Genomic DNA, 16148 nt, shown 5'->3' with positions numbered 1-16148 from the left:
AGGAGAGGAGCCCCGAGGCTCCCGGAGACCGAGCCACAGAGGGGGAGAAGGTGTTTAATTTTCTGGGCTGCCGACACTGCTACGGCAGTGCCCTCGGGGCCCCACCCGTCCCTCAGGGTCCGGCTCTGTAGGCAGCCCTCCAGTACTCAGTCCCCCTTCCGCTGCACCCTGGTGCCCGTGGGCCCCGGGTACGACAGGCCCAGGGTGGGGTAGAAGGCCTCGGGGAGAGCGGGGCCCGGGCCCAGCCTCTGCAGGTGCGGGTACATGAGGCCCAGCTCCGCGGGACCGTAGCGGATGGTGCCGGGCGTGCAGAGGCCCCGCACGACGGGGGGCAGGAAGCCTGCGTGGAGGAGGGAAGGTGGGGGGTCCCCGGGAGGCCCCAGGCCCCAGGGCCGCACCAGGTCCTGCTTCAGGGCCCCTGCCCGGATGACAGAAGTAAACTCGGGCCGTGGCAGGGCCGGGTGGCTAGACGGCTCCTCGTCCCCACTGTCCTCCGGGTCTTTAGCCTCCCCTGGGCCAGGCTCCACTTTGATGCGTTTGCCCCGGCTCCGGGGGGCCTCATCCTTGTCTAGGGGGGCAGCCTGCTTCCCTTCCACTGGAGGCTCTGGCTCTGGAAGAGGGAGATATGAAGGGCGCTGGTTTGTGCGTCCACAGCCCTCAGTCTTCCCATCTGTGAAATGAAGCTGAGCTCAGGGGTCAGGACCTGTGGGGCCATTTTCTCCCCAAGGGGACATGCGGCAGTCTGGAGACATTTTTGGTTGCCACAGCTAGGGTGGAGGCTGGGGATTCCGCTAAACACCCTACAACTCACAGGATAGCCCCCAAAGCCAAGAATGATCTGGCCCCAGATACCAGTAGAGGGGAGGCTGTCGAACCCTGGTCTAGACCCGTGTGGTCCAACAGAACTACCTTGATGACGTTCCATATCTGGGTGGCCCAGGGCCTTCGCCACTGGCCACATGAGACTACTGAGTCCTTGAAATGTGGTAACGGTGACCGAGAAAGTCAGTCTTTCATTTTTAGTTTAACATCAGTCACCACACGTGGCCAGAGGCTTCCAGACTGGAGAGCTTGGGTCCCAGAGACCCCTTTCCTTCGAGCTTCCCAGGGTGAGGTGGGAGGTGGGGCTCACCTGTGGGCTCTGGCTCGGGGCTGGATGCGTCCTCACAGGCCACGCTGGCCGGAAGCTGGAAGGCATCCAGAGGGGTCTGGCCACCCTCGGCTTGGCTGGGGACAAGACAGGTGGGGTAGAGCCCCCACCCCATGGTACTTAGGGCTCATCCCTGGAACCCCAGACTCCAAGCTGGGTTCTAGCCCAGCTTAGCCCTGGCTCCCGAGGCCAGACCTGGGCAGCCCCCCTGGATGTCACCACCTGGGCGTCCCCTGGGCACCTCAAGCTCATCTCCCTCCAGCACCTTCCTTTCAGACTGCTGCTCCTCTCAGGAGCCCCAGTCCAGGCCCAACAAAGCCAGAGACACGGGTGTGAGAAGCCACCTCCCCTCCGCCACCCGCACTGCCCGTCATGTCCCAGATCTGCCCCGGGACCTGCCCCTGTCGTGTCCCGCGAAGTCCCTCAAAGCAGCCAGAGGGGTCTTTCCACAAAGCAGACGTGACCGTGACCCTCTCCAGCCTTAAACCCTGCCATGGCTCCCCCGTGTCCCAGAATCAAGTCCAGACCCTCTGCCTGGGGCTGAGGGCACTTCAAAGCTGCCTCCTCACTCCTCTCTGCCCCCCACAAGCAAGGTCACCCCACCCCTGGGCCTTTCCTCTCACTGTCCCCCTGTCCCCTTCCTGTTTTCAAACCCTTCTGGGCTTGTCCTCTTTGAGAAGCCCCCCCCCCCCCAAGAGGAGCCCCCACCCCAAGCTGGGGAGAGACGGCAGAGTCTTGTAGAGGGGTTCTGAGCCCCCTGTGGGGCACGGGGTACAGCCCTCACCTGAGCACGTAGCTGACCCAGAGCACGTGGCGCTCCCCGGGGCTCTTCCCACTCACGGCGACGGTGGCCACGGACTGCAGCCACACGAAGCCCCCAGCCCGCTGCAGCCAACGGTAGTAACCAGTCATCACCTGCCCCTTGTCCAGCACTGGGCCCAGCCCGGGGGTGGGCCGAGACAGAGACAGGCAGACCGGAAGATGGGGCGAGAGAGAAGGACAGGGACAGAGAGGGTGACGGTAGGGAGGAGACAAGGGCAAAGATACAGAGAAGGAGATGGAGAGAGAGCGAGTCAGAAGGACTGAGCTCTAACCGGGCACGGGGGGCCTTCTGGATTTTTAAGGGGGGTCAGAGAGACATCACAGCCCCTTTCCTCCCACCCCACGTCTGAGCTGTGGCTCAGGGTGCAGGGCATGGGGGCACTCAGGCCAGGGGTGCTGGGAGACAGGGCTTCTCACGGTCCAGGTGGCTCTGGCGGATCCTGGCCGCGTCCTGTCCGTGGACAAACTGGTAGCAGCTGCGACCCACGAGCTCTGAGGGCCCCAGGTCCATGTGGTCGCTGACTCTGAGGGCAGCGGGTGACACAGGGAGGAGGTGAGAAGGGGTCTGAGACCAGGGGGTGGAGGACAAGAGGCAGGGTTGGTTCTGGAATCACCAGGGTATAAAACCCCATGCTGGAGTGCTCTGGGCCTCAGTTTAACCCTTGGTCAAATGAGTGTAATACTAGTGTCCCTCCTAGGGTGGCCATGGGCGTTCAGGCAGGTGGCACGCACCCCGAAGACGCTCAGAGCACGGGGACGATTTCACCGTTTAATTTTCCCCACTGCGTGGGGCAGGAGACAGAGGAGAGGCGGGGAGACAAAGAGGGTCCGGCAGGGGAGGGGCTCCGCAGAAGGGGCGGGGCTAGGGCAAACCCCGCCCCTGTCCCACGGGCCCCGCCCCGGCCGCCTCCTTCCAGTACCTCCGCCCTCTCCGCTCTTCCGCCCCCGGGGCTCCCCGGCACGGCTCTGACTGCCCGCAGCCCCAGCTCTCCCGCGTGGCCCCATCCGCCCGCCTCGGCCCCCAACCCCGGTACCTGCTCTCACAGGCAAGGATGGTGAGACCCAGGCTGAGACGGAAGACGATCATATGTCCGTGGAGCGGCAGCTCAGCCAGTGGGGCCGGGGGCAACGTGTGGCCCAGAGCCACAAGGCCCAGGGAGCGGGCCCGAAGGCGCCCCGTGACGTGGATGACCTGGAGGCGGCAGGCAGGGTTGCAGGAGAGGCCTGGCGAGGCCGGGGGGTGGGGGGGTGGGTAGGGGACACGGGCAGAAGGACCATGACCCGGCCAGCTGCGGCTGGCACCCACAGGGGCCAGGGCTCGAGGACAGAGCTGGCGGGAATGCGGGAGCTCTCCCCCAGGTGGGCGAGGGGACTCCAGCGTCAGAAGGGTACTCACCTTGTACCCCGAGGCCTTGACGTGCAGCCCCCTCTTGGTGAGGGTAGATTTCATGCGGATGAAGAAGGAGCGCTCTTGGTCCCGGGAGAAGGGAGGCACCTCGGCGGCGCTGGCCTCTGGGGTGGAGAGTGAAGGAAGGTTCTGGGGTCCTGAGACAGAAACACACATGGGCCCCCCGGTACAGCTAGCCAGACAGGGTCACGGCCACAGCCTAATGGTTACACAACCTCACTGAAGTCGTATACCAACCTCCCGTCTGAGCGGCAGCCAGCCCTGTCTTTCTAAAGCTCAAATATAACCCGGTCCCTCCCTGTCCTGAAACTGCTATGGCTCCCTAGGACCCTTGGGATAAAGCCCAGCTCCTCATCTGGGCCTAAAACTTTGGCAAGAACTGTCTCCCGCTGACACCATCTCTAGCTACAAACTCCAGGTCTCAGGTGGGACAGCTCTTCCTCCAGGAAGCCCTCCCTGACCTCCAGGCTGGGTCAGGCGTCCCTCTGGGGTCTCCCACCCCAGCCCTGACCACTCTGCATCCTCATTCTCAAGGGACTGGTCAGTCTTGCCCACCTGGACTGTGAGCCCAGGGGTAGGGCTGGGGCTGCTGTCATCACTCTGTCCCCAGCCCTCCCCAGCACAGAGCAGTAAGACCCACAAACAGAGATTGCTCTATAAATCTCGTGATAGTCTTACAACTGCCCACACCCAGACGAACCTGTGCCTTCATCTTTGGTGCAAACATAATCCCACTCCCCAGTGGACCCTTGTGTGTGTCACAAACATCTCCCAAGCTTGCAAGCTCTACTGATAGCTCAGATGCTTTTCGTATTAAGCAAACCCAATATAAGAAAATCCTACTTACAGGAAAGTTAACCTCTAGGCCCCCAACATCTCAGAGCTAAAAGGAACTTTCAGGGTAATCTCCCAACCCCCTCCCTCTCCCACATGGAGTGGAAATTTCCACTGGAGAGAAGGCCTGGAAGCACAGATGCTGAGCCAGACAAACCTGGGCTGGAGTCCAGATCAACCACTGACAGCTGTGTGACCTGGGGCAATTAACTTAACCTCTCTGTGCTGTGCCTCAGTTTCCACCTGTGCCAGATGAAGATCATGATAGTTCCTGCCTGTGGGGTTGTGATTAGGATTCAGTGAGATTGTGCACCTGTGAAGCCCAGTGAGCGCGTGCTGATTATTACCAAAGCCGGGTTCCAGCTGTCACCCACAGGCACCCATCTCCACTTGGTGGCCAGAGGGGTCTTTCTAAAGCTCAAATCTTGGGGAGCCAGGCACTCTTAGGCAGCTTACAAATCTCAGGGAGCCGAGTCTTGTTGCCTCGGTTTAGCCTCTGATCATTTTACAAAAATTTGCTTTGCGCAGCTCGAAAGAGAGTGGTTTTTGTTTAAAGAACACATGGCTGGATACCGTGTACCAGGTGTCCCTGACCTACCCTAGGCCGCATTCTTCGGGGGCCCTTGGAATTACCGATCTCAGGGGTATCCGCAAGCGAGGAGGAAGACGAGGAGGAGGAAGAGGAGGGAACGGAGGGCGGGGTGGGGGGCCCGGGGGTCGGGGCCCGGAGCCCCAGTTGCTCCAGCACCTCGGAGTGGTCCCCGGGATGGATGTAGTCGAAGACGCTGCTACCCGTCAGCTCCACCTGCCGGCGGAAGAGGGGACCGCAGAGGGCGGGTAAGATGCGCGCGCAGTCACTCGCCCGGGATTCAGCCTCAGACTCACTCGCCTACGTGGCAGGCGTGCTTCAAGCCACTTTTGTGTTTTTACTAGAATTTCTTTTTAAACTTTTAACCCTTTTTTTCCTCCCCCCCCCCCACTTTTTAACCTTTTTTAAAGGAGATACAAACTTAGACTCTTAAGCCTTCTCACTCAAACCCGGTTATCATTAGGGATTTTCTGCACCTGCTTACTCTAAAAGAAGCCTGCTTCTCATAGCCTCCATTTGCCCAACTCCCACCGCACACAGCAAACAACTGGGCCCCGACACGAATCACAGAATATCCCAGCAGCCATGGAGATCAGGATACAAGCAGTGGTTTTTGCACTCTTTAAAGAGTTAGAACTTTTCAGACAGATTACCATTCAGTTCACCCCCAAATCTCTCAAAGCAGTCCCCCTTTGCTCTACACCTCCCCCAGTCCAGGTCCCCATCTTTTACCCCCCCCCCCCATGTGCCTGCCCCAGCATCCTCCCTGCTCTTCCGGCTTTCAGTATCCACTCAAATACCCCTACTAAGTTACTCATCCCACCATCCCCCACCCCTCAGAAACCTCCCAGTGCTCCCAATGCCCCTGAGTTTGGGATCACATGCTTCTCTCTGTCCCTCATGCCTCTGAACTCCTCCTCCTCCAACCCTTCCCTGCACCAGCTGCAAGCCTTTCCTCCATTCTTCCTCCCCCTATTCCTCTTGTCCATATTCCCCATCTCCAGGGTCTTCCTCCTCTATGCATCTCCAACAACGCACTGAAAAGGTGCTCACAAAGGCCAAACACCGAGCACGGGCTTTTTCTAAATTTACCATTTGGTAAAACCTTTGTCAAAGTGATGAGAGGATAGCAATTTGTGCTGAATGGATTGGGGAGGCCTAAGAATGCCACCAGGAGCCAGGCCCCCCAGGGATGGGGGTTTTCGGTTTCTGCTTTTAGCTCTCAGTGCCAGCTGCAGGAGCTGGGGCAGAAACAGCTGGCGGAAATAAAGACAAAACGCAAGCCAGTTCACTGAAACACCACAGAAAATCTTCCAAAGTTGGCAAAACCCAAGCCCTCCCAATACAAATGGCTGCAATTCTTTACAATTGTTAAGAAAAAGCAAGTCTGGGCAAATATGGCGCATTTGGCAAACGCCCATCGACAAATGGATCTTTCTGCTGATCTGCTTTCAGCAAACTGACCTGTTACTTTCATAACCCTCCCTTCCGCCTGTCAGGTGGAGCCTCCCGGGGCTCCCAGGGGTGCGCTTTGAGAACCATGGATCTGGTTCACTTTTCAGGCTGGGATGGTGAGGCCAGGAGAGAGAGGGAGGGCATGCATGCAATGGCCAGCAAGCGGCTGAGCCAGTCTAGGCAGCCTGCCGCGGGCCCCTTACCTGTGAGAGACCCAGATAAATGGAGACGGTCTCGGAGATGTAGAGGAACTTCCCTTCCTGGTTCAAGGCAAACACGAAGCCATCCAGCGACTAGAGTGGGGAGAAATAGGGAGAGGGGAGAGGAGGGCTGGGCATCTGTCTGTCCAGCAGGTAAGTGTTCAGAGATTCTGAAATCTGGATCTCCACCTAGGATGGATTAATCTGGGGGGGGGGGGCGGGGGAGATGCTTCTGTGGCCGTGGGAAAGGGCAGGCAGGAGGAGGGAGCCCGGTCCTGATGCTCCCACGGGTTGGATGCTGGAGAAAAGCGTGCTGCTCTCCGGAGGTGGCCACCAGGTGGCAGCAAGGAGCAGCAGGCAGGGCGGGGGCCTCACCTGCAAGATGTGTCCTCCCAGGTGCTGCTCGAAGACTTCAGAGACCAATGCCACGGGGCCCCTGTGGCCTGGGGCTGCGGACACAGGGAGGGGTGAGGCCGGGGCCTGTTGGTAGGCCCCCAGACTACAGATCTCCCTCTCTTCCCCCAGTCCTGGAGCCATCGAACTTGGGCTCGTGGGGAGGGGTGGAAGGGGCCCAAGCGGGCTGAGACGCACAGAGACAGAGAGACAGCAGAGGAAGTGGGGAGCCGTCCATCCCCCTGTTCATTCAGAAAGTCTCCCTGAGCTCCAGCTGTGCAGCAGGCCCTGTGCTGGGGGCACAGAAGTGCCCCCGACAGCCCGCTCCTCCCCTCACGGAGGCACCCAGGCCAGGGGCGAACACACAACTTGCAAGAAACTAATAAAGAATTATCTCATGCGCCAGTGCCGTGAAGGATGGGAATGGGACAGAGAGGAGACTGAAGGGAAGACAGAGCCAGAGAAACAGATATTGAGAGACAAAGACGCCAGACAGACCAGCAGATGGACAGAGAGACATACAGAGGGGTATAAAGGAATCGAGAAAGACAGAAGGACATTGAACTGGACGGAAAAAGGACAAACAGGAGCGCCCGGTAGTCGGTCAAGCCGGTGGCTTGATCGCAGGGTTGTGAGTTCGAGCCCTGCATAGGGTGTAGAGATTCCTTAAAAATAAAATCTTAAAAAATAATAATAATAAACCAAGACCCCAGTGAGATGTCACCTCACACCCACTAGGATGACTAGAAATCAAAGAGAAATGCTGGCGAGGATGTGGAGATGTCGGAATCTGTGCATTGCTGGTGAGAGTGGAAAATGACGCAGCCGCTCTGGAAAACAGTATGGAGGTTCCTCAATAAGTCACATAGAGGGGGCACCTGGGTGGCTCACTGGTTATGCGTCTGCCTTTGGCTCAGGTCATGATCGCCAGGTCCGGGGATCGAGCCTTGCGTCAGGCTCCCTGCTCAGCGGGGAGCCTGCTTCTCCCTCTTCTTCGGACCCTCACTCGTTCTTGCTCTCTCTCTAGTGCTCTCTCTCTCAAATAAATAAATAAAATCTTAAAAAAAAAAAAGCCACACATAGAATCACCTGCCACATAACCCAGCAATTCCTCTCCTAGGTGTATACCCCCAAAGGACTGGGAACAGGAGTTCCAACAAACACTCGTACACGGACGCTCACAGCAGCATGACTCCTAACAGCCAAAGGGTGAAAACACCTCAGAAGTCCATGAACTGACGGACAGATAAATAAAACGTGCTCTATTCCTACCACGGAATATTATTCAGCCAGGAAAAATGAACGAAGCGGGGACACGTGCTCTAATGCGGACGGACTCTGAAAACATTATGGGGGGGTGCCTGGCCAGCTGGGGGAGCATGGGACCCTTGATCTCAGGGCCATGAGTTTGAGCCCCACACTGAGTGTGGAGCCTACTTTAAAAAAATGTGAAAACATTACGCAAGACACAAGAGGACCCACACTGTGTGATTCCGTTTCTATGACTTGTCCAGAGCAGGCAAATCCATAGGGACAGGAAGCAGACTGGTGGATGGGGGGGGGAGTGTCTGCTAATGCGGACAGGTTTTTTTGGGGGGGGCAATGAAAATGTTCTGGAACTAGATAGAATGATGGTTGCACAACCCTGTGACTGGACTGAGTGCCACTGAATTGTACACTTTATTTATTTATTTTTTTTTAATTTAAGTAGGCTCCATGCCCGGTGTGGAGCCCACTTCAGGGCTTGAACTCACAGCCCTGAGATCGAGACCTGAGCTGGGATCAAGAGTCAAATGCGTAACCAACTGAGCCACCCAGGGGCCCTGCATCCAACTTGATTTTGGCTCAGGTCATGATCTCAGGCTCATGAGATTGAGTCCCTCATGGGGCTCTGAGCTCAGAGGGGAATCTGCTTGGGATTCTCTTACCCTCTCCCTCTGCTCCTCCCCCCTGCTCCCTCTCTCAAATAAATCTTTTATTTCTTTGTAAGATTTTATTTATTTGGCAGAGAGAGCAAAGAGCACAAGTGGGGGGAGCGGGGAGCAGAAGAGGGAGAGGGAGAAGCAGGCTCCCCGCTGAGCAGAGAGCCTGACACGGGACTCGATCCCAGGACCCTGGAATCATGACCTAAGCTGAAGACAGATGCATAATGAACAGAGCCACCCAGATGCCCTCAAATAAATAAATCTTAAAAAAATGTTTTAAAAGAGATAGGGACAGACATATGTAGACACAGAGAAATTCAGAGACAGATGAAGACTGAGAGATGTAAAAAGATGGAGAGAACAGACAGGAGATGCCCAGAGACATACAGAGAAAGACGGTGACAGAAGGACACGGCAAATGAGACCAAGGGCAAAGAGAGACCCAGCCCCCTGACCCAGCTCCCAACAGGCAGGAGCAGGGGTGGGGGGTGGGGGGGTCGGAGCCTGTTCCCACCCAGGACCGTCTCCCTGACCCTGCAGAGAACCACCTCCCAAGGGGCCCTATGTCCGGATTGGGGAGCCAGGGGACTCAGTGACCTTGAAGGTCACCAGGTCTGGTGCCAAGCCCCAGGGCTGGCCCTCCGTGGCTGTGTGCCCTGGGGCCAGTCCCTTCACCTCTCTGTGCCTCAGTTTCCTCCTCTGTCAAGTGGCTTTGCAAAGAGCACTGACCTCACCGGCTGGTTGAGCATTCAGTCAGCTTAAGGAACAGAAAGGGCCCAGCACCCGCCTGGCACACGCCAGGTGCTCCCAGACGCAGAGCCGGGATTAGTATTAATAGTGTGATTACTATTGTTATTTCCAGACCATCAAAACACCAGGCGGCCAAACCCCGCCCCCGCGCCCCCCCCCGCCCGCCCCCAGCCCCCCCACGTCTTGGCCACGCCTCCTTCTCCCAGGAGCACCTCTTGCTGTTCGCACCCTTTTCCCACCCCTGGCTGAAGCTCCAGGAACAATAAATGGGGGGGGGGGGTGATGGGGACCCCTCCCCCGAGATGCAGCGCGAACCAGCCGGGTGACAGGCAGGAACAATGCTGCCTGCTAATTGTCGCAATTTTCCCCTGTCATTTTTGCTAATTCCTTCATTTTCCCGCTCACAGGATCAGCCCAGGTCAGACTGAACGGCTGCAATTAACAGCCTTAATGGGCATGTCGGATGGGGGGTGCGCAGGGGGAGGGCTTGCTGTTCCCCCGTTGGGACGGGAGCTTTGGGGTCGGTCCCCCTCACTGACTGATGTGTCTTATCACCCCCCACCGCCTCCTCCCCAAACCCAATTCCCCAGACTCCTCCCCCTGAGTTCCCGCCTCTCCCCGCCAATGCCTCAACTCCTCTGTCCCCCAAATTCCACAAGCGGCTCTTTACTGCACTCAGATCTGCCCCCTCCTCACGTCCAAACCCCCAACCATCACTCACTCATTCAACAAACATTTGCTGCGTTTCTCATTGGAGCCCGACTGCTCGAGAAGGAAAACTGTCCCAGTTGTCATCACAGAGCTGGGACTGAGAGGCGGAGGGGAGAAGCTGCTCCCAGGTCTTAGGGGTCTGGTCACCTCCTGTTCTCAACTGGCCCCAGAGAGATTCGCTAGTCTAGTCGGGAGAGGGAAGCCTGGCTCCCTGGGGGCAGGCCTGAGGGCCTTTGCACTCACCTCCTCACTGGGCTCCCTGCTTCTACCCTCACACTCTCCACCTCCGGCTCCCATCCCACTTGGGCTAACAGCCAAAGTCCCCAGCAAGGCCCACAAGGCCCTGCAGGACCTGGTCCCTGCCGTCCACTCCCTGCCTCACCTACTCCTCTCTGGATGCCTTGGCCTCATTGTGGCCTGCACCCGGCAAGCTGATTCCTGCCTGCCTCAGGGCCTTTGCACTTACTCGCTGGGCCTAGACTTTTCTTCCAGCTTTTCTCAAGGTTTGCTTCCTCACCTCCTTCCAGTCTCCGCTCAAAGGTCCCTTCCTCAGAGAGGCTGTGCCTGATCTGTGAATGAAAATGTCAACCCTCCTCTCCTCACTCTGTTCCAGTTACCCAACAAGTACTTCGCAAGCCCTTACAGTGCCCCAGGTACTGTTCTAGGCTCAGGGAACAAGGTGTCATGGGGGAGAGACACATTGAACAAGAGCCAGAACTAGTGTGGGATGACAATAGGTGCTTTGGAAAGAAATAAGCCGGGAAAGGGAGGCAGGGAGTGCTGGGGGCAGGGGTGTTGTCAGTGTTCACAGAGTAGTTAGGGAAGGACTTCCTGAAGAGCTGACATTTGGAGGGAAGGGAATTCCTGCGGGAGGGCACAGCAAGTGCAAAGGCCCTGAGGTGGGAACGTGTTTCTCTGAAGAACGGCAAGGTAACCTGTGTGTGTGTGTGTCAGGGGGTGGGAGGGAGCTGAAGAGGTGAGAGGGGTAGAAAAATGAGATCAGAGAGGTGGGGGGCAGTGGGCCTACCATGAAGGATTTGTAGGACCACGCTTGAGGTCAGAGACTTTGTCCTGTTCCCTGGGGTGTCCCCGGAACAGGGCCTGACACAGGGAAGGCGTTCAGCGGGTGTTGAATGAATGCTGACCACTGATGCAAGACCCAGGCTGTCTCCTCCCTGGACTCAGAGGTCCTGGGCCAGACTTCAATATCCATTGTGCTGTTTTACAGACGGCAGACCAAGGCCCAGAGGGAGACCGGGACCTGCAAGGTCCCCAGAGACCTGCGAACGGGCCAAGTCTGGAGGCTGAGAAGGTGCCCTCGGAAGCCAGCTGGAATCTCGGCTGGGCCCAGGCTTGGCTGATGAGACCTTGCACAAACAGCTTCACCTCTCTGGGGCTCAGTTTCCACTTCTATAAAATGGGAATCAACACCGCTTTCCTCCGGATGTTTTTTGAGAGGATTAAGCAATTTTTGGGGGGGGGTTGTTTTGGGGGTTTTTGTTTTTTGGGGGTTGTTTTGCGTATTATTCGTATACAGTGCTCAACACAGTCCGACATGCATTGGACATGTTTGCTATAATTGAGGGGGACAGGGGAGCACCTCCCCTTCAGAGAGTGGGATGCACCCTGCTTTGCTCTCTGACTAGCTAAGATGCTGTCCTCAGTTTCCCCTGGGGGGAACTATGGAAGCAGGCACTTGACCTCTTGCTGGGGACCCTGTGAAGCAGGAGACGCCTCCAAATTCCTACTTTTGGGGATACAGGAGGGAGTCTACGCAGAACCTCCAGCACACACTGTCCTGGGCCGGGGGTGCGGGGGGTGCCTCCCGGGAGTAGAGGCTGGGGGCGGCGGTGAAGTCCACGGTCTGCCCCCTCAGGGCCATGTCCTCAGCGGGCTCCCGTCCCCTTCAAGTGCCCAGCCAGGCAGTGGGGGGGGGGGGGAGCTGGCCGCCGAGGGGCTCTCTCGGCACCCCCTCCCTTCCTTTCTCTCCCGCGTTCGGGACAATAGACAAGATGTTTATCCCCCGCCGGCACACATGTTGTTCGCGGTAATGACAGTAATCAGCGGCGCTAATGCCGCATTCTCTCGGCGCCAGTCAATTCGCCTAATTACCGCCTGGGAAGCCGGATTATTTAAATTTAAATGGTGATTTATTGCGAGCTTAATCAATGCTATTTTCTCTCCCCCCCCTCCTCCCCTGGGACCGGGGCAGGAGGGGAATTGGAGCCCCTCCAACCTCACCCTAAGGACACCCGTTCCTCTGGGGGGGAGTGCAGCCTGGGGTGCCCGGCGCCCAGTCACCTGCGACCTCGGATTAACACGATTCACTGCTCACCGTTGAGAGAATAATCCGTCAAACAGAAGTAACAACAGTAACACAACACCCCCATGGATCTATCAATAATAAAGTTGAATTATAATAAAAGTGGCTAGCTAGCGATCTCTGTGTTTCACCTCTTCTATATTTTTACATAATGTAGATTACATTTCTCTATTTCGTGATTGAGTCTTGGCTACTAGGATGTCAGCCTGTCCAAGGGGGGCTTTCATCAAGTCTGTGTTCTGCCGGACCCTGAGGGCTCAGAACAGTAGCTGCTTAATAAACCACAGGCCCCAACAGCTCTGCAAGGTCGCCACTGAAACTAAGAGATATTGATGGCACGTGGGTCTTTACACGCGTTACCTCGTTGATTTTCATCTCAGCCCCCTGGGTGTGCTTGTGGACCTTCATCAGGATTCCCATTTCACGGGCGAGGCACAGAGAGGTCAGGCGACCTGCCTGGGGTCACAACGCTGGGGGGCGGCCGAGTGGGGACAGGGACCCAGGAGAGCCTTTCTGAAGCTCTCCATCTCCCCCGCGACGTTCTACTGTCTCCCTCCCGCTTTCCCAAACTGGGAATTCAGACTCCAGAGTCCTTGTGCTCACCCCTGGGGCCCCTCAAGTCTGAGTGAGGGGGTTTCTTGCCCAGGAGTGGACGGGGAGGCCCAGGCTGGCTCCCCCTCTGTCCTGCCCATGGAGCTGCGGGCCTTCTTTGTGATAATAACGATTCATCTCCCCTAATAAAAATAACAGCATTGGCTAGTGGTCGGATCCCTGGTGCTCCCGGGGCCCTTGGTCGGGCCAGAATTCATGAAATCATCCCTACCACGTGTGCCCGTTTTACAGATGAGCACACTGAGGCTTGGAGACTAGAAGCCACCCGGTTGGGGCACACAAAAGGTCTGGATGACTCCCAACCCCGTGCTCCCTCTCGGCCAAGGAACTGGGCAAGGGCTGGCGGGCACCTCACATGCCCGCCGCCTGGCCGGAGACCGCACTGGGACCCCCGCACCCCGCGCATGCGCACTCACCGAGGCCGGCCGGTGGCCCCGCGGCTCGCAGTCCCCAGGGCGGCGCCCCGAGGGCTGCGAAGCGGCGCAGGCGGAGGTAGGTGACGCTGAGGCGCACGATGGACGCCTTGTCCAGCTGGCTCGAGATGGCTCCAGGCAGCGGGAGCAGCTTGGCCAGCTCGAAGAACTCCAGGTTCTCCTTTCCGCGCCGCGAGCGCGCCGCGTTCCGGGACTTCTCCTTGCGCTGCGCCTGCAGGCTGGGCGGACGGCGCGGAGGGGGCGTCAGCGGGGCCGCGCAGGGGTCCACGGCCTAGGGAAGCCCCGCCCTCGGGGCCTCGGAGCCGGGCGGGACGTGGGAAGTGGATTCAACACTGGAGGTGGGGGCAGAACCTGCGTGTGAATTCTACACCCGGCCGTGGGGACACAACCTGGGGTGTAAATAAATTCTGGGGGAAGGAGGAGGAAGAGGGGAGAAATTAAATGTGGAGTATTAACTCTGAGGAAGGGGGGTGGGAACGGAACACGGTCGGGGTTGTTTGTAGAACAAAGGTTGAGCTACTCTGGGTAAGAAATTCTAGCTCCAGAGGGCGGGGCAGCAAGCTGAGTGTGAATTCTCCCAGGACGCCTTTGGGGGCGGGGCCACGGCTCGGGGGGCGGGGCTTTGCTCACCAGGGTCCGGGCGGGGCCTTGACCACCAGCCCAGGCAGAAAGTCCCACGGGACGCTGCGGCCACGACCTCCCCCGCACTTGACCTCGCCTCCGCCGCCACTGCTGGGGTAGGGGGCCGCCATCTCCGCGGGGGCGGGCTCAGGCGGGCTCAGAGCAGCCTGCGCGACTCGAGACCCGCGTTTCCTGCCGCGGAAAGGAGCCAGAGGCAGCGCTCGGTGCCCGAGGGGGCCCCCGGGAGACCTTCTAGGGAAACTGAGGTCCGTGCGGGGTTCGGGGTCCCAGCAAGGAGCTGGGGCTGGATGGTGCCTCAGTTTCCCCTCCCCGGAGGCCCCGGGACGGAGCCCGCTGTTCTCACCCTGCCCGGCCCCAGGTGAAGCTCGGGGCGCGGACGTGCTCCGCCGCTGCCGCCGCCGCCTCCCCCGCGCCGCCCGCCAGCGCGGCCGCCTCACGCCCGCGCCGGGCCGGCTCCCGCATACCAATAGGCGCACGCGGCGCGCATACGGATCCGACCGGCCCGCGCGCTGCGTGCCAAGCATGCCCAAGCCTGGCGGGCGGGGGGCAGGCGCCTCGCCGGGGCCCGGGCACGCCCGGCTCCTGCCCCCAGAGCCCTCTGTCCCGGGGATCCGCTCTCCTAGCCCATCCCAGGAGTCCGTTTGCCCGCATCCGCGGTGCGCCCATTTCCCTGGCTGGGCTAAGGAGGTAAGGGGGACAGAGGGCAGGGACCCCACCCTATGCCCTGCTCAGGGACCACCCCCCAGGCCCTTGGGGTGTGGCCATGTGTCCCGGCCGCCAAATCTCCGCAACCACAACTTCCTTCCCGGAGACCCGGGCGTGAGAGCCACAGCCCCCGACGCAGTGGCCAGAGCATCAGCCAGAGGACGCCTGCAGGATGGACCCGACACTCGGGGCCCAGGTGTCCTGGTATTCAGATCCTCCAGAAGCAGGAACGTGTTCAATTAGGTCTTCATTTCTCCGGGACTAGGCATTAAGGATTCCCTCCCCCACCCCGCCCCCAGGAGCCAGGCCGCCTCCAAGCCTCTCCAACCAGGTGCCCAGATGCCCTAGACCTTGGTGTCCAGGTACCCAGCCCCCTATTTCTCCGGGACCCAAACATCCGTGTACGCCTTCCCCCAACCGCAGGATACAGGCGTCCTGATACCCTAGCGCCCTGCACACTGGAGTTGCGGCCCCCTGTTTCTTCAGGACCCAGGAGTTCCCTGTCCCCTCCTGCCCGCCTCCCGGCGTCCCTACCCGCAGGACCCACAGCGCCCTTACCTGGCCGCGGGGCAGGCTCCGGGCGCGGCGTGGGGCCGGCCGGGCGGCGCAGAGGGGTGGCCCCATAGACCCCGGGGCAGGCCGGGCTCGGCGGGGCGCGCGGGCTGTGGCGCTCGGTTCTCCGCGCCCACCGCGGCCTCGCAGACTTGGGAGACGCGCGGACCGCGCTGGTAGGCGGGGGAGGTGTCTGCGGAGCCCCGCCCACCTAGTCTCCGCCCCCTCGGTCCAGCCCCGCGCCAGCCTCTCCGGCCTTTGCTGTGGTAGGGGGTTCCCGGCGAGGGAACTCTTGAGCCTCCCCGGTGCCCGAGTCCTCTCCGCCCACGGCAGCTTCGGGGGTCCGGCCCCCCTCCCACCAGAATGAGAACCTCGGAGCTGGAGCTTCCCCATCTCGAGAGGGGAACACCGGAGTCTCCATACTCCAAACGGAGGAAATAGCACCTTCCTCCCCCAAGAGAACCCCGTGCTCCAGCAGCCCCTCGGGACAAGGCGGGCAACCACGCACCCAGCCCAAGCCCCCTGTCGGGGTGGAGACTTAACCTTCAGTACCCGCGCCGGGGATGCGAATCCAGACGTTCGAGACCCTCCTTTCCCAGGAGAGAATTTCAGGGTGTGAGCATGCCCTCCACAAGAAGGGGAC

The 16148-nt window shown here is 59.5% G+C and overlaps 1 protein-coding gene across 2 annotated transcripts; it reads right to left on the bottom strand.

The window, feature by feature from the left end:
* Positions 1-38: 38 nt before the first annotated feature.
* On the bottom strand, positions 39-15701 carry NPAS1 (neuronal PAS domain protein 1). Of its 2 annotated transcripts, none has more exons than XM_026481989.4 (12): positions 15512-15701; positions 14237-14419; positions 13589-13824; positions 6834-6907; positions 6462-6551; positions 4848-5019; positions 3369-3517; positions 3007-3164; positions 2390-2496; positions 1935-2082; positions 1133-1227; positions 39-610 (listed from the first exon to the last, which is right to left on the bottom strand). In XM_026481989.4, exons 2-12 carry the CDS (start codon positions 14356-14358, stop codon positions 147-149), a joined length of 1815 nt encoding a protein of 604 aa, XP_026337774.2. In that variant the 5' UTR covers positions 14359-14419; positions 15512-15701; the 3' UTR covers positions 39-146. The 2 variants fall into 2 exon arrangements, with proteins under 2 accessions (XP_026337774.2, XP_026337775.2); XM_026481990.4 differs by having other exon boundaries at positions 3369-3484; positions 15512-15700.
* Between the last annotated feature and the right edge of the window lie 447 nt (positions 15702-16148).

The sequence above is a fragment of the Ursus arctos genome, unplaced genomic scaffold (assembly GCF_023065955.2).
Source record: "Ursus arctos isolate Adak ecotype North America unplaced genomic scaffold, UrsArc2.0 scaffold_19, whole genome shotgun sequence".
NCBI lineage: Eukaryota > Metazoa > Chordata > Mammalia > Carnivora > Ursidae > Ursus > Ursus arctos.
Note: the sequence above shows the minus strand (reverse complement) of the source record. Positions and strands in the feature narration are given on the sequence as shown.